This window comes from Cheilinus undulatus, linkage group 16, assembly GCF_018320785.1.
Source record: "Cheilinus undulatus linkage group 16, ASM1832078v1, whole genome shotgun sequence".
Classification (NCBI taxonomy): domain Eukaryota; kingdom Metazoa; phylum Chordata; class Actinopteri; order Labriformes; family Labridae; genus Cheilinus; species Cheilinus undulatus.
The window spans coordinates 38,887,336-38,914,293 of record NC_054880.1 but is presented as its reverse complement, the minus strand read 5'-3'; the positions used below and the strand labels follow the sequence as shown (position 1 = coordinate 38,914,293).

The window sequence follows — 26,958 nt, the reverse complement described above, 5'->3', positions numbered from 1 at the left end:
TGTCTTTATCAACAGATACATGGTAACAACTGCTAGGCTCACTGGACTAGTCTTTGTTGTCCCAACAAGTATTGAATTTTAGTGATGTCAAGTCAAAATTTCTGTAATGTTACTAATATGGCCTCTGTATCGTCATGATACTTATCCGATTGTGGCCTTTGTATGCAATACATATCTTATTGTGGTATCTGTATCATGATACATATGGTATTGTGGCCTCTGTATTGCTATACGTACTGTGTTGTGGCCTCTGTATCGTGATACGTACTGTATTGTGGCCTCTGTATCACAATACGTATTGTGCTCAGCCTCTGTATAGTGATACTTATCAGAATATGGCCTTTGTATAGCAATACATATCTTATTGTGGCCTCTATATTGCTATACGTATCATATTGGGGCCTCTGAATTGTAATATGTATTGTACTGTGGCCCCTGTATTGCAATACGTACTGTGTTGTGGCCTCTGTATCGCGATGCGTATTGTATTCGGCCTCTGTGTCATGATACATACCTTGTTGATTTTTCTTCTCCCTGCTCCTTTCTGGCCATACAATGTAATGAAGTTGAATATTTCTTTGTGAAAAATTGTGAACTTTACCATGACTAGAATAAATAAAATGAAATGACATGAAATATTGTGGCCCCTGTATCGCGATATGTATTGTATTCAGCCTCTGTATCACAATATGTATGGTATTGTGGCCCCTGTACTATGATACATATTGTATTCAGCCTCTAAATTGCCATAAGTATCCTTTCAAAGGGCTGTAGGAAATAGCTCAGCCCTAATGTGCACTGGAAGTGATGCTAGAGTGCATGGGTGTATCCTGGGGCCGCTTCCAGTGTGAATGTGGAAATGCACTTTTAAATGAATTCTTCCTGATTATGACAAATTTATGAATAAAGACAAAATATTGGTTGTCCTTTTAGTAAATTCACCTTTCAAGGTGCCATTTTTACTAAACAGAGTCCTCAGTTCAAAACAAGAAGTAAGCAGCGAAGATGGGCAACGCTGGTCTTTACCTGTCCAGAAGACCAGCGCTTTTGGTTGGGAATTTAAATCATGTACCCAAAACCTCCACTTCAGAAACCAGTGGGTGACATCACTTATACTACACTGATGCTTCTACTTTTTTATCATTGATACCAACTATATCTTCTCTTGGTTACAGAAGGTCAAGAACAAATTATCCCACAGCACTGACTAAAAATTTTGAGACCTTTAGCTTTACAGTGGTACAGGAAAAAGATTGAGGGGCCCGTATATTGTTATTGCTGCTGAGAATTATGCTTCAAAATATTCAGAGGGAAATTTCACAGCTCTATTTACTTCATTTATAGAGTTAAACCATAAAAATTGTGTCATCATGCAGCAAAAAATCCAAAAGCACGATGTGTTGCATGTTAATTGGTGAGCCCAGCACATTTCCAAATGAAATTAGCATTGCATTTTGTCAAAAGCTTAGAGGGAGGAATAAAGCTGTTCCCGTAATAAAAAGCTCCACAACTTGACAGAAGGCCTCAGACAGGTCATTTAATTTATTTAGTACAAAATCAGGATTTCCAAATCTGATTTTAAAAAGATTCTGCTCTAACTTTTGCTTTTTTTAAAGCTCTGTAGCTTAAGTTCCTGTTGTTCTCATCTTGTATTGTGTGGGACTTTGGTTGGACTAAGGCTTTTTGATGTCAATCAATCATCATAACTAGTGTCGTGATTATTGTTGTCTGAGGAGCAGTGAAACTGTCGAGGGCGGATTTCTTTGTTCAGCACTTTGAGATATGATTGTAGTGAAGGGTGATGACAGGAAATGTGATTTCACTTTTCACCTTACTTTATATAAATGTCATTGAAAGCCCAAGATAAAAATGTTAGATGCGAGTGTCCTGCACTGTCACACATACCTTGTCTCTTCTCTCATTTCCCTCCAGGTATCTGATGCAGTATGGGAAACACGCCCTCGACATGCTCGCCAGCAGTCAGGACAGTCTTCGTCTTGTGTGGCTGGAGCAGTTGTTCTCCTCTGCTGCTGATTCGGCCAGACAGGAGGACACAGAGGAGGGGATTCGCTTGCAGTCAGCCATTAAGCTGATCCAGACTGTGAACCCTGGAGTGAGCAGCAGCAAAGTGGAGCACAGGTTTAGAGAACTTCAAAGACTTAGAGAGAAAACGTGTGGGCTGCACATCGATAATGGATCTGGAGTCAAAGAACATGCTGAAAACAAGAGTCTAACAGGAAAGAATGAACGTGTCACCAAGCCGGAGTTCATTGAGGTCTTCCACGACTTTTGCACACGTCCAGAGATCTACTTTCTGCTGGTGCAGTTCTCCAGTAACAAGGAGTTCCTGGACACCAAAGACCTGATGAGGTTCCTTGAGGCTGAGCAGGGCATGACTCACGTGGGTAGCACAATTTAAATATTCCTACAAATAGCAGAAAATCATTCATTAAATTTATTTTTCTCAGTTAGCACCGTATTACAAACCCTGAGAGAGACAGACTGTCTAGTGAACGGCCATCTGCTGTCTGACTGTTTCCAGAAAGTAGGACAGAAAGGGTGACGGACAGAAAGGTGTGAAGTCAGCAGCAGTGATAGTAACAAAAGATAATAGAGACTTGGAAGATATGTCTTTAAAAATAGTAGAAATATGACTTCCATTTGCAAAAATGGCTCAGAGTAGCTATTGTAGCCAAGACAGCCAAGCCTGTCCATGACAGCAAACCGTCGGCAAAACAGCTCATAACAAGAGTGCCCACAATCCTGAGGTTGGTGCATCAAGCCCCCCATGGGCCTGGGCCTGTAGCACCAAGACAAGCCAGAGTCAATCCTTCAAGCTCTATTGAAAATGTTTTTTTTTGTTTTGTTTTGTTTTTCGTTAGTGGAGAGAGTATGTTCCATCTGGATCCAAACTGTTGGGTGGCACAAAAGGATAGGGTCCTGATGATTGAAGGCTCTACCCCCATTAGGGATGAGTACTGAAATCTTGTACCAATTTGGTACCAGTGCCAACCTCTCTGATACCTACCAAATCGACATAAGACAAAGACTTTGGCGCCGCATTTTGGTGCTGCGCCTCTTCAGTGCACCCCCACCAGTCCAAATGAAAGGCACAAAATACCTTAGACTTAACATGATTCATGTGGTTTACACTCATTTTAGTTTAGCAGAGCAGGAGCATCCTTTAGTCAGTTCACTGTAACGTAATGTCTCTGCTGTGCTCACATGCGTTTTTGTTTTATTACCTTCATGAGTTGTTCTGACTTGCCAGTGGATGAATATTGGGTGAGCCTTTGCTTCGAGAAGTCACAACTGTTTGTTTTTTCTTATAAAGTGTGGAATTGACAAATTTAACCCCTTTAAGCTTGATAACTCAAATAATAGCCAGAAAATTCTCATTTCTCAGAACTGAGACGTTTATTTAACCTTCTACAGAAATCCAAAAAAGAAAATTTGCCATAAAATTTTCACATAAATATTTTCTTTGTATCATATCTGGTACATTAGGCATTTTTGGCAACTGATATTCCATTGGAGGCCATTTTTATGATCGGATCGTATTCAGAAGGTTTCTAAGTATTTCATTGATCAGTGATTGATCATCATGACAGATCATTTTGATTCTAAGGGAAATTCCTCTTTTTGATGATTTACGTGAATTTAATTTGTTGTTTTTATTCATAGTAGAGAGAGGGAGGCAGAGGTCATCAATGAGCAATGGCCTTAAATGAAGCAGAGCTCATTTCAGCAAAAACGATATAATGCAAACTATCAGACAATGCAGGAACTATAAGCACTACCTCTCCTCCTTACGTAGTTTGTTTCTGGTATTTGTTGGTCTCAGTATGACATGTTTTAAATGGGGAGAGGGCAGAAAGAGATGCACGCAGCAGTGTTTGTGTGGATCAGATCCTTGAAGGAGAAACCAAAAGTTGTCTGACTTTTACCGGGGTCAAAGTTTAGTCCATTTCTTTCTCCATTAGGTCACTGTTGTTTCCCTCTCTGTCCCATCAACAGACCCCTCTGTCCTCAGCTGATTGTTAACCTGTCTGTTCGTTCAAAAGTTTCAGAGCTGGGGTGAATCTAGACTTTTTGGTTCGGGGGCCTGGGCACTGATTTGTGCAGAGGGAACGCGAAGTTTGTGTTCACACACAACAGTGTTATAATATTTGTCTTTACGATTTAAATTTACTGGCAAAAATGCCAAAATGAAATAGAAATAAGTAACTTTAACAAATAGTTTCAGTAGTTACGATTTTCAAGTGACTTTTGCAAATTCTAGGAGGACTGACACATTTAAAAGACTCTTTATTTAGTGTAGAGTACAGGGTGGAGTTATTAGTAATAAGTATAATTTATTGGAGTTGGTTACAGTTTTAGTAATTAATTGTATGAATTTGTTCAAAGTGGATTTTGTAATTGCAAATGCTTTTTTGATTATGAAAATATTTCTGGTGCCATTGACCATTATTGTTTTTTAGGTACCAGTCAAATTTTAAAAGTATTGATTTAGCACCGTACCCAACCCTACCCCCCATACTCCTCTTAGCAACTTAAGGTACAACATGGAGGCCTGTAGGACTTCTAAAGGGTTTATAGTGCTCTTCAAATATCCATCCAGTCCACACTGTCAGACTTTGAGGCACATTCCAGGAGTGCAGAGAGCTGTCCCTCGGCCAACCCATCATGTGCATGAGGGCTCTTATGAGGACTCAGAAGGCCAAATTGCAGTCTTTCTGTGAGTCCACATCTCTGCACAGTGAAACTAACCCTGAGATCAGTGTGAGTATAATAGTGTGAAGAATGTGACTGTTCAGGATTAATTTTATACAAATGTTCTTACATTAAGTAGTTTTCATTAAAGAAAAAGTAGGAAAAGGATTTTTGTTCTGTCCTAAACTAAGGGCATTTGACTTCCTGTTTTGTTTTGAAAGAAGGATGTTTAGGTCAGGGCTGTAGTCAACAAAAGACAATATTGGACCGAAATTACATCCACACCCCGATCAATCGATTGGTCATACAGGTAGAAAAAAAATCTGCTTCCTAATTACACCCTCTGGTAGCTTAATGATCTTAAAAAACATAAGATATATGAAGCATTATTTTTTAAATTTTATTGTACCTCGTGGTACTAAGATGACAGCTGACTCAGAAACTATTACCATGCACCTGTCTTTAATCATAATTTCCTTGATCGTGGCATGATAACTCTTTGACATCATATAGCCTGCAAAATATTCTCCAACAAATGTTTTTTTTTAATTAATAATAACAACTATTAACAGGATCACTTGTTCCAGCCTCTGCTGTGTCTTTTATGAGCATAATCAGACAGTATGCAATGTTTATTTACAGAGGTGAGGTTAAAAAAGTAAAGTAAAAAAGTGACTTTATGACCAGAACAACAAGAGGGTTGAGGCTCTGACAGAGCTGACTCAGCAGCGCCACTTCAATAGGCTATATAAAGCCTGCATCTTTATATCAAGTATAAAATCTGTTTTTTATTTAAGTTAAGTTATTTACAGCATAACAGCTGTGAAACAATCAGAATATAACATGTTCTACATCACTTTGTGAGAGCACATCAACCAACCATTCAACCAGTCGAGTGAAAGGTGTCAACCCTACTTTAGTAGATTGCAGGTTATAATATGAATTCAACCACAGCAAAAAGAACTTGTTATGGATTGAAAACAAGGTGCAGATGACTTGACTTGTCCACTGAGCTGTTTGTAAGTTTTTTAAATTGAAAGAGACATTAAGGAGCAGAGGTGGACTTATTTTACTTCACTGTGGCTGCAGGGAAACGCTGATCTAGATTAACCAAAGTGTACTAAAAAGATTAAATGTGAAAAAAATACACAAATTATGGACCTTAATCAAATTCACTTGATTGAATTGCGAGTAATGCATTAATGCCGGCAGCCAAAAAGAACTAAATGCAAACATAGATAAGTATGGCCGTCACATGAAACTATAAATACTTTCATTTGTAAGTCAAAACAGATTGATTGATTTAACTTTATTAACTTGCCCTGCACAAAAACTTCCTAACATTCATGGCTTTATAAGATATCAGGGATACCAGTGTAGTGTCCAACAAATTAATTCATTACAAGCCATTACAAGGTTGTGTTTTTACAGTTCAGTATTTAGTAGTACATTTACACTGTGACATTCTCCCTTAAGAACATCGCCTAAGTCATAATAAATTGGACATTAAAAAAAAATCTCTGTAGCATATTTGCTGAGTTTTTTTAAAATGGCATTCCGGATTTAAATAGTTTGATATACAAGCTCTGTGATGGATGAAACCAAATAAAGAACTGAAAATGTGCTCTTTTATTTCACAGGGAATAACCCAATGTCCTGTACCAACTGCATATTAACCTGGCTGATTATCTTTATCACCATTTTGTTTCACCAGTTACTTAAGCAGCCTTAGCCCTGCTTCAAATTATATTTCCCCCTCTGGCTACTTACAGTGAGCACATTGCATCACTTCCTGTTTCTTGCCACTGCTACTGTTGATTTTGTAACACCATTTCTGTTTTTGACAGAGCTAGTGTTCCCTGGTTTCTGTATGTATGGAAGTAGGGAAGTTATCATGAAGCACTCTAGCAGCTAATCTGTTTAAAACCTTAGAGCCCTAAGCTAATTTTCACAAGTGTGTCTCACCTGGACTTTTTGTCTTAAAATTTTCTGTAAAACATCGCCTTTGGTGCACAGTCAAGCTTATCCTTCTTTATCAGGACGTTCTGGGCTTTAAGAATATGTGTGCTGCAGCAATGTCACTAGAACTTTTAAAAAGTTAAGGGACTATGGATTAAAAAAACTAAGCAGAAATTAAAACTCAAATGTTTTAATTTGTGACACACAGTAAACCAAAATGACTAATACTTCTTTGCACAAACTTTTTCTCCCGTCTCTTGGGGACCAAAACAGTAATCATTTTGTTACAAAAAGTCTTCCAAATATTCAAACATTTGCCAAAAAAGTAATTGTGCTTCTTTGCATTGGCTTTATTTGTTCAAAGCCGTTCCTGTGTGCAGAGACACAAAAGGCCACATCACAGGCTCTCTGTCTCTCTTTCTTTCCACCATGGGCTATTCGAGATGTCTCCACTGTTAAGGCATGTTCAGTTTTGCAAAATATGATGAGACAATGGAGTAGCCTGTCATTGGTTATCACAGCCCATATGATAACCATTGTAGGAAGACAATATGGTGGCTGATGCTAAGCTAGTGGCAGAAATCTTTGAAAAATTGGTTGAAAATGGGTAATAAGACGTCCAATAACAGAGTTACTGGTGGATTTAGTCTTTAACAGTCACAAATGATTCAAATCACATAGTTTTTCATCACCTTAGTTTTTGTTATCACTTTCTGTGACTTTCATCCCTGAGGCTTCTTTTCTAAAAATGATAAATGGAAATGTTTGATTAATGAAAAACAAACAAAAATACCAAAGTTGTCACTATTATCATCTAATTGCAACAATTTTCCTCACATCAACCTCAAATTAATCAAATCAATTCAGAATTTATCACCTATTTTTTTTAATCAAATGAAGTTTAATCACTTCATTATTTAATTCATGTGAGTTTTTACCACCTCCACTTTTAACATTTAATTTTTGTTACTTTCACCCTATATATTAACAGTAAGCCTTAAACGGACTCACACACGGCAAGCCTGATGCAATCATTTTGACTAAGATTGGGATTTGGTCTTTGATTTTAAGGGAGCAAGTGCAGAAAAGCTTTAAAAGAAGATGCATAATCTCCTCTTCTTCTTTGTCTCATTAAATTTGATTCGATAAGTTGGGCAAGCTTGGGAGTCTTTGGAGGCTTATTAGAGCAGACTGATTAAAGACAAAAGGGATTCAGGTGTTCATTTAAAAGTCAGTCCCAGCCTTTCTGTTGTATGTCATCAGACTCTTGTCTGATTTGCCAATTAAAGTTGCTTTTCCCCCTTTGTCTTCTAGGTGAGTGAGGAGACCAGCCTGAAGCTCATCCAGTCCCACGAGCCATCAGAGGAGGGCCGGCGGCAGGGCTACCTGTCGCTGGACGGCTTCACCAGCTACCTCACTTCAGCGGAGTGCCAGCTCTTCGACAGGGAGCATGACACGGTGTGCCAGGACATGACCCAGCCTTTATCCCACTACTATATCAACTCCTCCCACAACACCTACCTCATCGAGGACCAGTTTCGTGGTCCATCTGACATCTCGGGGTACATCCGCGCCCTCAGGATGGGCTGTCGATGTGTGGAGGTGGATGTTTGGGACGGCCCTGATGGGGAGCCTATTGTGTGTGCAGGACACACGCTCTCTCCACCGCTTGTCCTGCGTTGTGTGCTAGAGGCGATTGGAAAGTTTGCATTTGTGGCATCAGATTATCCTTTAATTGTATGTATCGAGAATCACTGCTCACTTCAACAGCAAAGAGTGATGTGGCAGCATCTGGTGAGGATATTTGGGGAGAGATTATACTCCCATCCTCCAGACAAAGGGGCATCTTACCTGCCATCACCGCTTGACTTACAGCATCGGATTCTTCTAAAGGGTAAAAAGTTGGGTCCAGGTCCTGATGGGCAGGATGGGGAGGTAAGTGAAGAAGACGAAGGGGCAGAAATGTGTCAAAGGATGAAAGCATCCAACAGTGGAGGGGCAACACCAGGAGCTAATGAGAAGGAGACCGTGCAGAAAAATGTCCCTTTAACACCGGTCATTCAATCTAATCCTGTCCCTCCTCAGCCCAAACGTCTCCTACTCCTGAAGGAACTCTCTGATCTCATAACCCTTTGCTGCTCAGTCAGCTTCATTGACTTTCAAACGTCATCCCAAAGCCAAAAACCTTGGGAACTGTGTTCCTTTCATGAGTCTCTGGCTGTGCGTCTTGCTGGCGAAAGCCCAGGCGACTTTGTCAATCACAACAAGCACTTTTTGTCACGAGTGCACCCCAGCCCCATGCGTATTGACTCGAGCAACATGAACCCTCAGGACCTGTGGAAGTGCGGATGTCAGATTGTGTCGATGAATTTTCAGACAGCAGGGCTGATGATGGACCTGAACACCGCCTGGTTCAGGCAGAATGGCAGCTGTGGTTACGTTCTGCGGCCAGCCATCATGCGACAGGAGGTGTCATATTTCAGCGCAGACACCAGAGACACGGTGCCTGGTGTGTCTCCGCAGCTGCTCCATGTCAAGGTGGGGTGCAATAATGTGTTAAATTGTTTAAATTCCAGTGAGGGCGAACCCTGATTCCTCAGAAACTCAAATGTAGTAGAACTGGATTAGATGTGTAACTGAAGTATCATGTCTACAGGTGACACATCTTAGTCTGTGGTAAATTCTCTCAGGGCCTCTGATGACTTGTAAATGTTTGACTAATGGCAAATATCAAAACCATTCATTTAAGTTTTAAGGCAATGAAAAAGATTGCTTACTACTCGAACCAAAACAAGCATCAGTTGGTGGAGCAGGCTCCCATATATGGAGGCTGTAGTCCTCAACACACTGGTCACAGGACTCCCAGGAGGTGCAGATAAAATCTGTTAGAAAGGTGGTGTGTTTCCTAACACTAAAGTCACATTTTTTAAAATCATCCAACCAGAAAATGCCAACTTTAATTGTTGTTTTTCTAAAAAGTGCATCATGTCGTCATATGAACATCAAGGAGTACATCATATGATGACTAAAAGGTCACAGTGAATCTCGTTCTGGTTTTCCCCTAAGCAACAGACTCTGTCCTCTTCTAGAGTGACACTTAACCTACCAGTTTCTAAGGCTAAAAGTTCCTGAGCAAAGCTCTGTGCAAAATGGCAATGGAACAGTGGTTGTCAGCTGTTCTAGCCTCAGCAACCACTATCACTTCCTGAGTGAGAAACTGCAACCCTAATTTGAGAAAAAATTAATCCACTCTGCTTTTTTTGACCTCATTAACTCGAATGCCCTTCGGAAGGATGAATATTTAAGAAATCTTTCAAAAACTTGTTTAAAACAAAAAAAAAATGTTTATTTGGCAAATGAAATGAACCAGGGGTGTCAAACTGATATAAATCTGTTTTAACTGGCCATTCAGTATGAGGTCTGCAGGTTTCCTAAAGCATAGAAATGTAAACTTATCCTTGATGATTTAAGATGTCCTTTTCAAGTCATAAAATCTGAAAAAGGCGGAGTAAGGCGTAAAAAAGGAGTAAAAATAATTCGATTAAAAAGTCAGGAATGTGGGAAAAGAAATTTGTGTTTTTGTTTCATATTTTCAATTTTGCATCTCACAATTAGAAACAAAACTTGGGATTTTTACTTTTCATTTCATATTTGAGAATTTCAACTCATTATTTTGACTTCTTATATTTTGAGCTTTAAATATTAAGTCATATTTTGACCTTTTCAACTAATTATTTTGTATTTTATTTCATATTTTCAACTTCTAACTTTGACTTAATAATCCCAGAGTTTGACCTTTTAGACTCACAATTTTAAAAAATCAATCATTTCGACTTTTAATTTCATGATTACAAATTTTATTTCATATTTTGACCTTTTAAACTCATGATTTTGACACTTCATATTTTATTTCATATTTTGACCTTTTAAACTCATGATTTTGACACTTTTCATATTTTATTTCATATTTTGACCTTTTAAACTCATGATTTTGACACTTTTCAAATATATTTGCTTTTTAAAAACATTATTTTTCAATTTCATGTGTCGAAGTTCTTGAACTAAGATTTACTTTTCTCAGATTTTGAGCCTTTTAACTTATCTTTTTAACTTTTGAATTTGAAAATCTGTGATTTTTTTTTTTCTTCATATTTTATTACTGGCAATAAAAGGTTGACAGTTTATTAAAAAGGTGATCCTGTTAGGCCCCTCATGTTAGACCTGAATCCATATTCCAGCCCCTGCTGTGATTGAGTTTGACATCCCTGAAATGAACCAACTAAATATTCCTTTTTTACACATAATTACTAAAAAAACTTCACATTTTGTATGGCCTTTTTTAGCCTTGATGACAGCTTGCATTCTTGTTGGCATTGTTTAATTTACTTTTCCACAGTCTCTTTTGTAATTGAGTAGCTGTTCCTACTGGCTTAGATGAAAATTTTGTGCATCCAATCTTTGAATCTACTAAATCCCAAATTTGTTCAATCCAGACTTTGATCTAACCAGTCCATCATTTCCAGTACTCCAAATTCCTTTTTCTTTGTCAAAAAGTCTCAGCTTTGAAGTATGCTTCTGTACTTATCTGAACACAGATTTGCAAATGTGTGAAAAGATTTGCAAATATGTACAAAGATCCTCAAATGTGTGCACAAATCTCCAAATGTTTGTTAATTGTGTATTTACGTAGTTTATTTTGTTTGAAAGTTACTTTTTTTATGTTGTTAGAAAAGACAACATTAATTACAACTAAATTCGACTCTCAGTTGGCTGTCATACACATGTGACTTTTGAAACACTTCTGCTGCGCACAATCTGCAAATGCATACTCAGATCTTGAATATAAAAGCACTGGGCTTTGTTGCCCTCGGTGTAGACTCACAGGCAAGGCTTCTGCCTTAATGCACATGGACCAGTATGCAATGCTGAGCCAGGCAGCAGTTTAGACCTAATTAAATCTTTGTACATATTTGCAAGTCTTTGCATGCATTTGCAGATCTTTGTATACATTTTCAAGTCTGTACACACACACATGCAAATCTATCTACACATTTGCAGATTTGTGTACAGAAACGTGTATGCATTTGCAGTAGTTTTGCAACAATAATAGCCTCATACAGGCTGCAGTGTAACAGATGGGAGGGCCACATTATAAACTTAAATACACACACCAAATTTTTTTTTTTTTTCAAATGTGGTTTTTAACTTCAAAGTTAGTTCTTGTTATGATAATTTACATTCTAGTGTTTACTTAATTAAGAAGTTTAGGTTTAATTTGTTATTTGATGCCATAAAGAAGGGAAAAAAGCCACGATTGGCAGTTTCGTGGACAAGTGTGGTGCCGTGTGCACTGCATGGACAAGTGTGGTGCCGTGTGCACTGTGTGAACAGCAGAGTAGAGGAGGAACAAGAGAGGATATGAACACAAACACAAAAGTCACAAGAGTGCAATGCATTGTTTGAACAGAATGATCTTTGTCATTTTATTTGTAAGCCAAATTTCTCAATTGATTAGTGGAAGAGGCAGAACATCCATGGCCCCAGCAGTCAATCCCTATGTATCCATAAACAGTCAGAGGGTACTTGCTGTTGGTCAAACAGTATCATAATAGCTTATACATTTGGTGACCACAACCACAAATATGACTAAAATTTTATAAAGCTGGAGTAATAAAGTCATGATTTTATTCTGAAATCCACCAACAGGTTGTAATTGTCTTGATATTGATAATTCTCCAGGTAATAAGTGGTCAAAACCTGCCAAAGCCGAGGGGTTCAGGGGCCAAAGGAGATGTAGTGGACCCCTATGTGTATGTTGAGATTCATGGCATCCCCGCTGACTGCACTGAGCGCCGCACCAGGACGGTGACCCAAAATGGAGACAACCCGATCTTTGACGAGAGCTTTGAGTTCCAGATCAACCTCCCTGAGCTTGCCATGGTTCGCTTTGTGGTGCTGGATGATGACTTTATTGGGGATGAGTTCATCGGTATGTGCAAGGATTTTTACAACAGCTTTATGAGTCTATTACTTTGAAATGCTTAAAAAATCTTTCTACTCCCACAGGCCAGTACACCATTCCTCTGGAGTGTCTCCAGCCAGGATACAGACACGTACCCCTCCAGTCTCTGACAGGGGAGGATCTTATCCACGCCAAGCTGTTTGTCCATGTGGCCATAACCAATCGGAGAGGAGGGGGAAAGCCTCACAAAAGGGGTCTATCAGTGCGGAAAGCTCGCAAGGGGAGGGACTACCCCGCTCTGAGGGATTTGGGGGTCCGGGCTGTGGATGAGGTTTTTAAGATGGCTGCTCCATTGCTGAGAGAGGCCACTGACCTGAAGGAAAACATGCAGGTGAGTAAGAAGACATATGATTTCCAGGGCTTTATTTAGACTGAATACCTTAGGGTTTAGGTTGGTCTACAGAGTTTCTGATAGACCTTTTTGTGTCTGGCCTGTTAGCATATTAGCTGTTACCATAACTCAACAGCTTACAATAGTGAAATACCACCAAGAAATCGTCTAAACAAACGACTCACCAGTGCTCTGTTAACTAGAAACCATGTTAAAACCCTGCATAACAAATGAGAATTGAGTCTTACTGTCAGTTGTCCCATATTAGTCCTCATAGACTGATGATCTCAACTGTAACCTCGGCTAAAACAGTAAAATCATTGTAAAACCATTGTAGTTTCTGTGGGGTAGTCCCAAAGAAAGGCAAAACTGTCCAATGTGGATAGTCCAGTACAGTTCTCCTCCCATTGATGGCTCCTCCACTACTGCTGCTGATTTGCCAGGACGTCCCGAGCATGAACACCCAGCCCGGGGGAAATGAGATGGTGCTCTCGCCATCAGACCAAACTCATTGTCACTCATTTCTGCATGACGTGACTCTGTGTTAATGCAGTTACACTCCATCAGAGAATTGGCCATAGGTAGATTTACCCACTTACCAACTCTCTCCTTGGCCCAGGCTTGTCCTTGTCCAGGCCACTGCAACAGAGTTTCTGTTGCTTAGCTATCTAAAGTTCTCTTTATTTCGGCTATTCTGAACCTGCAGTGATGTCTAACTCATGGATTTCAGTAGCTCAAAAGTCCCCTGGAGGTAAGCTTTGTTAAACGTCATCCATGCTGATCACATGAATGTTCACCACCTACATTAGCCATGTACAGTGTTATGTAGATGGACAACCCCTAGCACTAAACAGGAAGTAGGTCGTGATAGAATTACTTTGAATTTATATCAAAGCATTCTTGCAACAAACTGTATCTTCTAGGTCAGTGGTTCCCAACCTGGGGTCCAGGTACCCCTATGGGGGACACAAGAACCTGTCTGCTCAGACATTTTCAAAAGTAGACTTACATATATATATTTTCAACCATAATGAGAAAAAATGTAAAAAGGCCAACCTTAAAGATTAAAATTTTGTAGAATCTGTTAGCTATTGTGCAAAACGTAAAAAAAAAATTAAGCAAAAAAAAAAAAAAAAAAATTTTAAAGATCATAAAGTATTTACAGAAAAATAAACTCAGAATTTCAGGATTTAACAAGTCAGACATTTACAAGAAAAAAAATGAAATCTCCAAGTTAAAAATGTCTTAAATTATGACTCTAAAAACTCAAAAATTTCAAGTTTCTAAAATACAAGGGTGCAAAATAAGAAATTTACTAGAAGCCACACTGAAAACATTGATTCAGTTTTCAGCTTTATAATCTCAGCAATTCTACGTTTTGGTTCACATGCATTCAGAACTTTTGAAGTTAAAAAATTATATATAAAACATCTTTTTAAACTGGACAATTTGAGTTTTGTCTTCTTTTTCTTTATAGAGTGTCTATAATACACTGATGTTAAAATGGATAGTTTCTACATAGATCTATTGTTTAGAACAAGTGTATGTAGGATTTGCTAATGAAAACAATTAAAATTTATGTTTAATTCCCAAGTGGGGAGGCTTAGTTTTTCTTAGATATAATTAGGGGGGCCTAAGGAAAGAAAAACGCTGTTTTTAGGTCAGTGGTTCTCAACAGTGGTAGTTTCAGGACCCACCATAGTCTCTTCAGCTACAAATTACTACCCAAATGTCCAAACTACTCATATTTATTGAATTAAAGAAAGCCAATTTGGACAGAAACATGACAAAAAACACCCAATTTCCTCAAATTTCACTCAATTATGTGGACATTTTAAGCAATTTTCCAAAGATTTTGAGAAATTAGCTTATCATTAGAAAAGAGGTTTTGTTATCCCAAAATTTAAGTTGAATTACTGAGAAAACATTAAAATCTACCCGTTATGATGGTAAAACAGAGTAAAAAATGTATGGAAGTATGTTTACCAAGGGCTTCATTACTTCAGTTTTTTCCAGACACAAATTCTTAACCCACTGAGCACAGCTTTGGGGACCCATATTTGGGTTCCTGGCCACCAATTGAGAACCACTAGGTAACACAAAATATAGTATGTCATTTTTTAGTTTTTATTTATTAGGTTATTGGCATATTTTTCAGCCAGACATTTCAGCTGTTAATACTCTTATCTCATCTAAGTCAATGATGATATTTATTAGGTAAAGTGAATGATTTGATTTAAAACTGACCACTGGGGAACTTAAGTGAATTAGAGAGTCATTTTTGTTGCACCCTAAAAACCAAGGATATTTAATTTCTCCTGATAGCTTTCATGAGTTAGCAGCATTTTTTTGTATAGAACTTAAGAAGAGGGGACAAAAGCTGCCAATAATGAATTCTCTGCCTTTTTAAAAGCTTATCTAACCTTTAAAAGCCAGGCAGTAATTTGTTCTGTTGGGGTTCGTGTCATCCTGGGGCTATTAAAGAATAATTATATGTTCAGTCAGTGTGGTGAGACTGCTGCTATGCAAACGTCTTGGTTTCTACCATTTAAGCCATAACCACTACAACAGCACAACAGCAGGAGAGAACAGCAGGAGAGCGAATCAATAAACCAAGGAAAAGATAAATAGCTCTGTCGCGGTGGCAGCTTTTGATCACCTGTGTGTTTGTGTGTGAGAAAGAGGCTGGAGGAAATCAAATGAGACTGGAGGAGTTTTACAGATTGTGTTTGTTTCTTTTTATAGTATTTGCCTGTCTTCTTTCCAACAGAACTCGGTCGCAGTGTTCAGGGAGCTGTGCGGGGTGTCAGCGGTAGCTAACCTCATGCAATGCGTCCTCGCTCTGGGCTCCAGGGTGTCAGGGCCTGACGGTGCGCCGCTACTGCTGTTTGATCTCCGGGATCACTACCCAAGCCTGGAACCCCAAGGACCCCTACCAGATGTCCTTCGGCGGGTCGTCTCCACCTATGAAATGGTGAGAAAGACACAGAGTTGATGGTTAATTTACTTCTGACATCTCTGAAATGCGTAACAAGGAAGGAAGCGGCAAACAAAAGCATCAGAGATCTCAAACCCCCTCCCATCTCCTGTCTACTTGCTCCAACAATGAAACCTTCCCCAATCAAAAGTTTCCTTTTTTAGCTCACAAGATGCTCGCAAACACAAAATGAGCCCTTGTTATTATCAGGCAGAGATCATTCCCAGTGGTCCTGGCTGGAGAGGTGGCAGTAAAAAGTGACAAACTAACCTTCGCCTGAATGTGGAGTGAGTTTTTTCACCCAAACTGTAAACTTTCATGGACCTAGGTGAGGGTTATTAGCAGATTAATTTATATAATTGATGGAATAAACCTAGTGGTGGAGAAAGAGGCACTAAAGTCCCTACATACAGCATAAACATGGACGTAGTCTCAGTAATATCACTCACTGGTTTGCTGAGAGGCATTTTGAAGCCCAGTGAGGTGATCGCCATATTGAAAAAGTACCCCACCTTCAAACTGGCAACTTCCGGATCAAAGTTCATTGTGGAAACTGGAGCGTGTGCGTGAATGCCTTGTCCAGTTGGGATCCAACTGAGACACAAACATGGTAGAATAAATCTACACCATATGGACAAAATATTTGGCAGCCTGACCATTACACCATTAGGGACTGTAATGACATGTATTCAAATACCTGTACTTTCGTATGGAGATGGCCCCCTTTTGCAGCTATTGCAGCCTCCACCTTGCCTTGACTCCTCTAGTTATTTCCCCAAAGAGCCACAGTCCCATTATTTTTGTTTTGGATGAGGTTTGGTCATTGCATCTGTTACCTTTTGGTACTTCGCTGTCTTACATCATTTTTTAAGCTTGACCTTAACACCAACATTGTAATGGCATTGCTTTCAAATACATGTACTTTAATATGGAATTGCCCCCACTTCTGCAGCTATAACAGCCTCCACTCTTCTTGGAAGGCTTTCCACAAGATTTCTGTGGGAATTTTAGCCCAAACCCTGAAAAACAGCCCCATACTATTCCATACTATCCCTCCTCCACCAAACTTCACAGTTGGCACTGTGCAGTCAGGCAGGTAATGTTCTCCTGGCATTCATCAAACCCAGACTCTGACTGCCAAACAGAGAGGAGTGATTTGTCACTCCACAGAACATGTTTCCACTGCTCCACAGTCCAGTGTCAGTGTGCTTCACACTCCATCTGTGGCTTAGAAACCCATTCATTAAGGTCCCACAGCACAGTTTTTGTGCTTCCATTAATGCCAGTTCGAAGTTCAGAACTCTTCAGATATGGAATCAGCAAAGTGTTGGCGAATTTAGGCTCTGTGTCCCTTAGCAGTCGTTGACCCTGATCTAGAGCTGGGCAATTAGTCGAAAAATAATCAAAACCGACATTTAGAGCCTCTAACTGACATAAACCTACTGTGTCAGTTATTTCATTTTTTCCCCTTGTAATTCTCTCTCTACTAATGCAACACCCTCTACTGGGGGGCGAAACCCAATCCAGCCCACTAAAACTCAAACATGAAGCTGACTATGCATTGTGAGCAGCAAAGTTATTTTTTACTTTATATACAACAGCATACAAATAATTAATTTTATTGGCAAGAAATACAAGTTGTTTGTTTACTACTTTTCTTGGAAAATTTGACTATTTACAAAAAAGATTTTCATTTCAGTTGATGTGTGTTTTGATTTAAATTGTTTCAATAAACAACCATAAAGTGTTAATCTGTGCCTGTTCCTTTAAGTTATTTGTTTTGAAATTATAAAAGTGGTTTCAAAAACCAGAGTAGGAGTTTGGAGGTGGAATAATCAATCATTCATTAATCATAAATGAGGTAAAAAGTTGATTTTTGCCATAATCACCCAGCCCTACCCGGATCTGTGATTTTATGTGGTCTTTGCTTTGTAGCTGAGTTGCTGTTCCTGAACGCTTCCACTTTCTTATAATATCACTAAAAGTTGACCATGGCAGCGATGAAATTTCACAAAGCTGACATCCATCACAGTACCACGCTTGAAGTCACTGAGCTCTTCAGAATGACTCATTTTGTATCACAGATGGAGACTGCATGGCTAGGTGCTTGATTTTATACACTTGTGGCAACAAGTCTGATTGAAACACCTGAGTTCAATGATACAGGTGTGGCCAGATATTTTGGCCACATGGTGTAACTCCAGTATCATCAAGGTGTGTTAGTCTGACTTTGAAAAGTTCCGTTTATAACCATTTTAGTAGACTAACTTGTTGATCTTCATTTTAAAAGTCCAGTTATAGATGGACTCACTCAACAATTTGCCTTTTTCTAACTGAATGTAAAAAACTAACAGAGACTCAGTAAGATAGTCTCTGCTCTGATGGATATCTCACACTTTGTGGAGCTCCAAAAAGACACACGAAGAACTGTAGTTTTTCTGTTTTGTACTCCAGCATTGGCTTCATTTTCCAGCTCTGGGGACTGCCATCTGACAAAACAGGAAAGAGCGAGAAAAGAAGGAGGTCACATTGTGGTCAAGTGGTCCGTTAGTCAACTCAGTAACAAGTCAATAGTGAGATGAATCAGTTGGTGTGTGAGGGTTACAGTTGCTCATGCTGGAGTTGTAACTGCCAGGATGCACATTTCTTCTTTGCTCTTTTATACAGTTTTTCTCTCTATTCAGCCTCCTCTTTAGCCCTTCCCTCATTAATCTCTCTCAGCCCCAGCAACCTCCTGGTATTCCCCCGGGGTGTGTTGTGACTGTAGCCAGCCAACACTTGTGTTTTCCATACAGCTGTGGTCCTGCCCTCGTTGTATCAGCAGCGTGTCTTGAAAGCGCTGCTGCAGAAAACAACATTACACCCCCCCTGTTTCTGCCATCTGTCTGGCTGCAGCAATACTTTAAAATTGATATTTGCTCAAAGTGCACTTCTTCATGCTTCATATTTCCCAGGAGTCTCTTGGATGGGATGATGGACAGTCAGTATGAATTGCCAATTTAGAAACACTGTCCAGTGAGAGGTATATGTGCTTTGTAAAAGAGGGAGAGCAACAGAAGCAGACTGCAGTGGAGATAAATGGATCTGTTTCTGGTCTTATTAAGTTATGATAAAGGTATATGTGTATAAACCGTGACACTTTCATTTAACTATGGTTGTTTGTCAATGCTGTGTTCCCAGAAAACAGCACAAGGCCTGTAACTGTCTTCTTGTGCATTAGTGTGTAAGTAAAAACATGCATGTGCATGTGTGAGTGCACACTTCCGTTTCCAGCCAAGCGTTTTAGGGTTGAAAAGCTCGCTCTTGTGCTGAATACCATTAGCATAGATTTGAATTTTGTTCTGCTAAATGGATTCCACACCTCAATCCTGATGCCTGCCGGATGGAGCAAAAAAAAAAGAAAAGACAGGAAATGGGGATGAGCGTGTGTGTTTGGTGGGTGTGTTAGTAGAATTGGATGCGGTCAGAGTGGTGTGCTCTAGTTAATCCCTTATTTGTTGAACAGCATTTTTTCCTCCCATCGTGGGGTCACATCCCAGCAGGGTTTGTTGTGAAAGGAGGAGCAGAATTAATCAGGCAGAAGCTCGTACTCATGTCATTCCATTCATACTTTAAAATATCAGCCAAATTAGTCCCTGTAGGGGCCTGTGACGCTCACCAGTGATTCATCTGCTGTGCATTTTGTAGACTACAGCTCAAAGTGAGAACTCACTCCGTCATTATCATAATTTAAACGAGCGACACCATATGCAAAACATCCTAACAATGCTTTGTTTAAAGTAAATAACCTCCCTTGTGATGCACACCAATCTGCCCCCCCCATACTAGTCGAAGGTCTTTAATAGCAGATCATAAACTAGACTGTATATGTGCTTAAAAGGTGATTTATGCACTACAAACAAGATTACAAAGTGAGTTAATGGTGTATAATAATCATTATCTGCATGTGTGTATGTTTAATACTAATATATGTCTCTCTGTCTGCAGATGGTCCAGGCGAGCAGAGCGGTAATCGAGCTCTCCGATGGAATCTACGACCGGATCCTGCATGTGCAAACAATGGGTGTGTAGGTTTGTGCTTGAAATAATGCAGATATGTAGAGCGTGTGTTATCATGTGTGTGCAATGAGTAGAAAGCAGGATGTGCTTATGTTTCTCATCCACTCATGATAAAACAACCACACAGCCTCTTTTACAGTGCTGGTAACCACTGGGCTGTGGCAGCTTTTGTCATTAAATTAACTGCCTTTTTTTCTTTCCTATCCTTTTATGCTCTCCTGTCCTTCCCTCTGTTTTGTCCTTGTGAAGTTTTTCCCTTTCCTTTTCTCTTATGCTCTCTCCTATTTCTCTATTCTGTTTGTATTCATCCTTATAAAGATGGTACTCATCACTGAGGTGGTAGTAAGTTAGTAGTAGTAAGTTGGGTTGTGCATGGTAATAGTAGTGACATTAGCCTTTATTAGACTATACAGCGCAGCGAACCGGTACAGTTTCTCCTTGTGATTTGGTGAGTTTTAGCAGAGATGAAACAAAGCTGGTGAGTTATTTCTGTCGATAATGATTCATACCCGACATGCATCTTAACTAAATCACATGACTCACATCCTCCTAAATCAGTGGTCCATTTAAGCTGCAAGATTTCCGGTCTCTTCCTTGCCCTGCAATCGCCTGCTGCCCTAACCCAGCATCCACATGTTGACTCCAACTGGGGGTTTAAGCTGTTATCTTATCGCTCCTAAAATTCTGTATGTCACAATCTGAGAGAAGTGATTAAGTAGGAGCCTGACGCCAAACATTTTTTTGTTGCCATAATATATGCTAAAACAAACTACAACGTGAAATTATTGGCTAAAATGGGCGAAAAATCAATGTTGGCTCAAGTGTACACCATACTGGAATTTTTTTAAGCAGGGAACTCTGAATGGGTAGTGATGCAGACTGCAGGTATATGTGAGCTGCTATCCTCTGATCAGAAATGTCCTGAAAAAGTGTTTTAAAGTCCCACTTGTGACAGCAATAGCTCTCCATGTTTGTGGGCATGGACTCACAGGTAATTTGCTCTTCAGTTTTAACTGAAGCTTCTCTCCTCTCCCTTCTTTCTTCCTAACCTTGCAAAGCTGTTGGATTGGCCAGACTCCATTCTTTATAAAGCACAACACTGCTAGCATCAGAAACAGCGGTTTTCTTGTAGTTATGATCGACAATCTTTGACCCGCCTCCCCAAAGACACACAATTATAACTCATGCAGAAGACAGTCATGAGGACAGCATACAAGGACTGTTGGGTAGTGTAGCCGGTCTGTGGACCAAGACATGACAAGATCAAAAGAAGACCAAAAATAATGATGTCGCCTTATCCGCTCTTTATCAGTTCAGATCTGTTATCTTTAAAAAGAGCTCAAAAATGAGCTTTTCCAGGGTGCCATACCAAACTGTGCAAAGCACATTATTACACTCAGTCCTCAGGAAAGTACAGAAGGGTGCCTTAAGGTCAAATTATGAGTCCAGATTATTAGTCATTAGTGAAGATTGTACCTTGAGGGACACTAATGAACTCCTTCTGTACCCCTTTTTCTGACAGCGTAATTTTTGCCTTTTCCTCCTTGTCTTTTTTCCATTATTCTCTCTTTCTCATTTCCTGTGTGCTCTTCTTCTTAACCCCCTTTCCTCTTTTATTTTCTGCTGCTGTCTCACCCTTTCTAATCTCATCCTCTCACAAGGTTACAGTTTGTCCTCTCTGTGCTCTTCATGTGCCTTCTTTGCTTTCCTTTTGTTCCTTTTCTTTTCTTTAGTTCCTTTCCTTTCTTTTTGTTTCTCTCTTTCCTTTCCTTTCCTTTCCTTGTACCTTCTTTTCCTTTCCTTTTCTTTGGTACATTCCTTTTCTTAAAGGGATACTTCAACATTTTGGCAAATTCGCCCATTGCCATAATCCCTTTAGTCTTAGTAATAGGTTCGTTACCTTTAGTTGTCGGTGCAAGCTATTTTTAGATCGGTGCTGCCGAGTTCGGACCTGCAGTGCCAACTCAATGTAAGCAGATGGTATTCCGGCTTTCCCTCATCAAACTCATTAAATACACAATCCAACAACTCCAAAATGCGCTCGTGGACAAGTTGTGACCTGCACATTCACCACGCTATGAAATAATAATGTATAATTGTGTAACATTACGACACATGAAGCAAATACTCGGAACTATTTCTTGAGTAAACCACTGGGCGGAGTGACACAGTGCAGCAGCCATGTCTGGAGTGTAGTTCTGGCTTTGCATTTAGCTTTAAAACATCTCCGTCTCGTAATGTTCCATGGTTATTTCATAGCGTGGTGAAATCACATTTGTGGCAGAGTTGCTGAGGTGATTGGACACGTGACATCATTTATCACTGACACAACTTTGTCTTTGCAGTCTGCAAGTTAAAACAGAGATTTGAACTTATACTTTTCGCTAACAAGCAGTGCAGTCTTTAGTTTGTTTAGCTTAATTACCATAACGTGCTTTCTTAGATTTGACGTGCTATTTTTGGAGCTTGACATTTCCATCGTTTTAGGTAGACACAGTAGGCAGCGCATTATGTGTTTGTTGTTCCTGGTCATTTGAAAGGCAAAGAGTCTTGATGTTGGACCAGGGATAAACGTGCTTCTCAGAGGGAGACGCAGGTATTACAGCTTACGCCATTATCTCCAACTGTTGATAGTTAAGGGGGAGGGGTCACTCCTCCATTTACTCTGTGGTGCTGAGGATTTTATCTCATGCTGCTGTTAGAGCTCAGCTGAGTGTAAAAAATACTTAATGAAAATAAATTATAGACACGTAAAAGTAGCGACCAGTGCATACCCAATGTAACGGAGTAAACTTTTTTTTTTTTTAACAAATGTAGCGGAGTAAGAGTAAAAAGTACTCTGCTCAAACACTACTCTCAGAAGTAGGATTTTTCAGAAAAACTACTCAAGTACATGTAACAGAGTAAATGTAACACGTTGCTATCCACCTCTGTTTGTGTGTTCCTTTCCTCCTCTTTCCTTTCCTTTTTTTTTACTATCCTTCCTTTTCTTTCCTTCTCCTTCCTTTCCTTTCCGTTTCCTGTACTTCCTTTCCTTTCCATTTTGTTTCTTTCCTTCCCTTCCCTTCCTTTCCTTTCCTTTTTGTGTGTTCCTTTCCTTTTCTTTCCTTTACTTCTCCTCTCTTTCCTTTCCTTTCCTTTCCTCCTCTTTCTGTCCCTTTCCTTTTATTGTCCTTCCTTTCCTTTCCTTTACTTCTCCTCTCTTTCCTTTCCTTTCCTTTCCTTTCAATTCCTTTATTGTTATTATCCTTCCTTCATTCCTTTTGTTTCTTTCCTTTCCTTCATTTCCTTTCCTTATTGTGTGTTCCTTTCCTTTCTTTTCTTTTGTTTTTTCCTTTCCTTTCCCTTCCTTTTCTTTTGTTTTCTTTTCTTTCCCTTTCTTTTCTTTCCTTTCCCTTCCTTTTGTTCCTTTACTTCATTTCCTTTCCTTTGGTTCCTTTTCCTTCATTAATTTTCCTTCATTTGTTTCTTCTCTGTTCCTTGTCATCCTCTTAAGTTCACTTCCTCCTCTTCATTCCTCTTGTACTCTTGTCTTCTCATTATATTCCTCTGATGTTCTGAATCATCTTTTTTTCCTCTTTCTGCCTGTCATGTCCTCTCCCTCACTCAGCTCTATTTTGTCTTCTATAATATGTTTTGCCTTTCTCCTCTTTCCTCTTGTTTTTTCCTTTCTGTCCTTTCCTTGACTCTCTCCTCTTTTCCTGTTCTTACATCCTCCTTCCTTTCCACTTATCACATTTCCGTGTCCCTCCTCTAATGCTTTCTCCTCATGTCCTCACATCACCCACCATCTTTCACCCCGTCCTCTGCAGACATCTAATGCCTCACAGACGTTAGTGTGAGTGTTTGTCTGGCTCAGTTCATCTGTATGTTTTGGATGGACTGATTTTAAATTGGTGCAGCTCCCGTCATCGATCAGCCTTAAGCAAAGGCCATCACATCTGACCAGCTCATATTATTTCTGTGATCTTTGGAAGAGGTTTGTTTACACGGCCGGGCCCTGAGGGTCATCTGACATTAGTCAGCTGGACTATCGTCACAGTGGCGATAAAAATACACACACAAACACACACTTTATCCCTCCCCCTCACCCTGATTCAGTCTTCAGCTGTCACCCTGGAGACGGTTTGATTGACACTTTGAAGTGTTAACCAGAGAGTTTGTGCATAAAAATAAACACTATCACTCTATTTCTCTTCTCTGGATTCTGAAAAGCCGCCGTTCCACACGTCATATGTTTTAGAAGGAGACACTTGAGACATTTATTCAAGCATTTATAGGTTTTGTCAGAGTTTTGAGGGTTGAAATCCAGACAGGCTCATGAGCTTTTCAACATCACTCTTGAGAGAAATGTGAATAAGAAAGAGGAAATGAAGGAGGAATTAAGACGAACCTGAACCGAGGTGATATTTCGAGAGGAAGAAAATGACTCAGTGGGGCTATTGAGGAGACCGAGAGAGTGTTTGACATGAATGAATGTTGTTTACAATTTTGCAGACAGCTTCTCTTTCCTCCCAGACAAGCCGTCCCGTCTTTCACTGAATTTGTGTTAGGGTTTTTTGGAGCTACAGCTTTTCTTGCTGATCAAATAAAGGGTGACATATTCACGAGTTGTGTAGCTTCATTTGCAGCTGAAGCTGACTGATGCTGGGATTTTGTAAACCATATTATTCTCTATCACATATCTCCTTTTCACATGTTATCACATGCAGCAAATGAGTAAACAAAGTGAAAGTGTGATGGTTCGCTGCCAGCACACCAGTACATTCATCGGATATAGAGCAGCCACTCAGCCCAAGGCCTGATCTCACGAACAAAGCTCTTCCTGTCTGTGCAAACTAAAGATGGCGATCAGGTGATCCCAAGGCGGAGGTCTTCCTCTCAGTCTTGGAGAAGGGGGTGGGCAGCCAGAAGGCATAAGCAGGTCAGCGAGAGGGAGCCGTGGGACGGCTGGTGGCAGAGATGGATGTCTGGAAGTTACATCAGAGCAGAGAGATGAAGCACAGAGGGAGAAGAAAGCTGTGGGAAGATGAATTGCAAAGATAGATAGCTGGAGGCAATGCTGAGAGGAAGACAAGAACACCAGGGGAGAAGAGAGAGAGAATAGAGGGAGGATGCTCTTCAGTGTGTGTATGTTTCAGGGTTAAAGGCCTGCTTCATGGAAAGCTCTGATTTAAATAATGTAACAAAAGTATCTCTGAAAAACACTAGAAATCACCAGGATGCGCCAGTAATTGGTTAAAAATGTCACTTTATATGTCTGCATAACCCCATGTACAGAAACGGCCTTGATGTTGACGGCTTTGGTTCGAATGCGGCCTGCTGATCCTTTCCCAGAGTCTCACTCTGTCTGCTGTCCCGTCCACCATAAAGGCATAAAAGTGCAAATGAATCCTAAAGAAAGTCAGACTCATCAGTGATGACACAGCGTATCGGTAGTCCCTGAATTATAAAAATATTTCTATATTACTGCAGCAGTGTGGGAAGTGAAGCTGCAAAAAGGCTGCTGCAAAGTCAAGATGTTCTTTCCCTTTATTTTTCTTCAACAGATCAGGTTTTCAGACATGATGGGGCATTTTAAAACAATATATTCACTTGGCATCCATTTTACTCAGAAAAACTCTATAGCCATGGAAGCTTAGATGCTGCTAGAAAGCCTAAGTGCTTACATTACTCTACTAAATACACTCACCAGCCACTTTATTAGGTACACTTTGCTAGTACCAGGTTGACCTCCTTTTGCCTTCAGAATTGCCTTAATTTTTCATGGCATAGAGATTTTGGTCCATATTGACATGATAGTAACACAGTTGCTACAGATTTGTCAGCTGCACATCCATGTTGAGAATCTCCCATTCCACCACATCCCAAAGGTGCTCTGTTGGATTGAGATCTGGTGACTGTGGAGGCCATTGGAGTACAATGAACTCATTGTCATGTTCAAGAAACCAGTTCAAGATGATTTGAGCTTTATGACTTAGTGCATTATACTGCTGTAAGTAGCCATCAGAAGGTACACTGTGGTTGTAAAAGGATGGACAGCAACAAAACTCAGGTAGGCTGTGGTGTTTAATCAATGCTCAGTTGGTACTAAGGGGCCCAAAGTGTGCCAAGAAAATATCCCTCACACCATTACATCACCTCCAGCCTGAACCGTTGATAGAGGGCAGGATGCATCCATGCTTTCATGTTGTTTATCTTTCAATGTCGTAGTTGAAATCAAGACTCATCAGACCAGGCAACATTTTTCCAAACTTCTATTGTCCAATTTTGGTGAGCCAATGAGAAGTGTAGCCGTTTCCTGTTCTTAGCTGACTGGAGTGGCATCCAGTGTGGTCTTCTGCTGCTGTAGCCCATCTGCTTCAAGTCGACGTGTTGTGTGTTCAGAGATGGTATTCTGCATACCTCTACCTATCCTCCTCTGAAATCAACAAGGCATTATCATCCACACAACTGCCGCTCTCTGGATATTTTCCCTTTTTCTGACCATTCTCTCTAAACCCTAGAGATAATTGTGAGTGAAAATCCCAGTAGATCAGCTGTTTCTGAACTACTCAGACCAGGCTGTCTGGCACCAACAACCATGCCACATTCAAAGTCACTAAAAACCCCTTTCTTCCCCATTCTGATGCTCGGTTTGAACTTCAGCTAGTCGTCTTGACCACGCCTACATGCCTAAATACATTGAATTGCTGCCATATCATTGGCTGATCAGCTATTTGTCTTAACAGGCAATTGAACAGGTGTACCTAATAAAGTGGCCGGTAAATGTATATACAATAGGGATGCATATCGGATTTTGCTGATATCAGTTATGCAAATGAATTGTAAATATTCATTTGTAGAATATTTTACAATGGTGTCTGATACTTGCTTGTAAATTATTATTTCAATTGA

General features: G+C 39.8%; 1 protein-coding gene across 1 annotated transcript in view; it reads left to right on the top strand.

Moving 5' to 3' along the window:
• Positions 1–26,958, top strand: part of LOC121523343 (inactive phospholipase C-like protein 2) — a 76,862-nt gene that overhangs the window by 38,562 nt on the left and 11,342 nt on the right. Inside the window, exons 5-10 of the mRNA XM_041808189.1 lie at positions 1,933–2,401; positions 7,987–9,210; positions 12,412–12,661; positions 12,739–13,025; positions 15,796–15,999; positions 19,990–20,065. Of these exons, the coding sequence (XP_041664123.1) occupies positions 1,933–2,401; positions 7,987–9,210; positions 12,412–12,661; positions 12,739–13,025; positions 15,796–15,999; positions 19,990–20,065 (2,510 nt within the window). The remainder of the gene's footprint in view (positions 1–1,932; positions 2,402–7,986; positions 9,211–12,411; positions 12,662–12,738; positions 13,026–15,795; positions 16,000–19,989; positions 20,066–26,958) is intronic.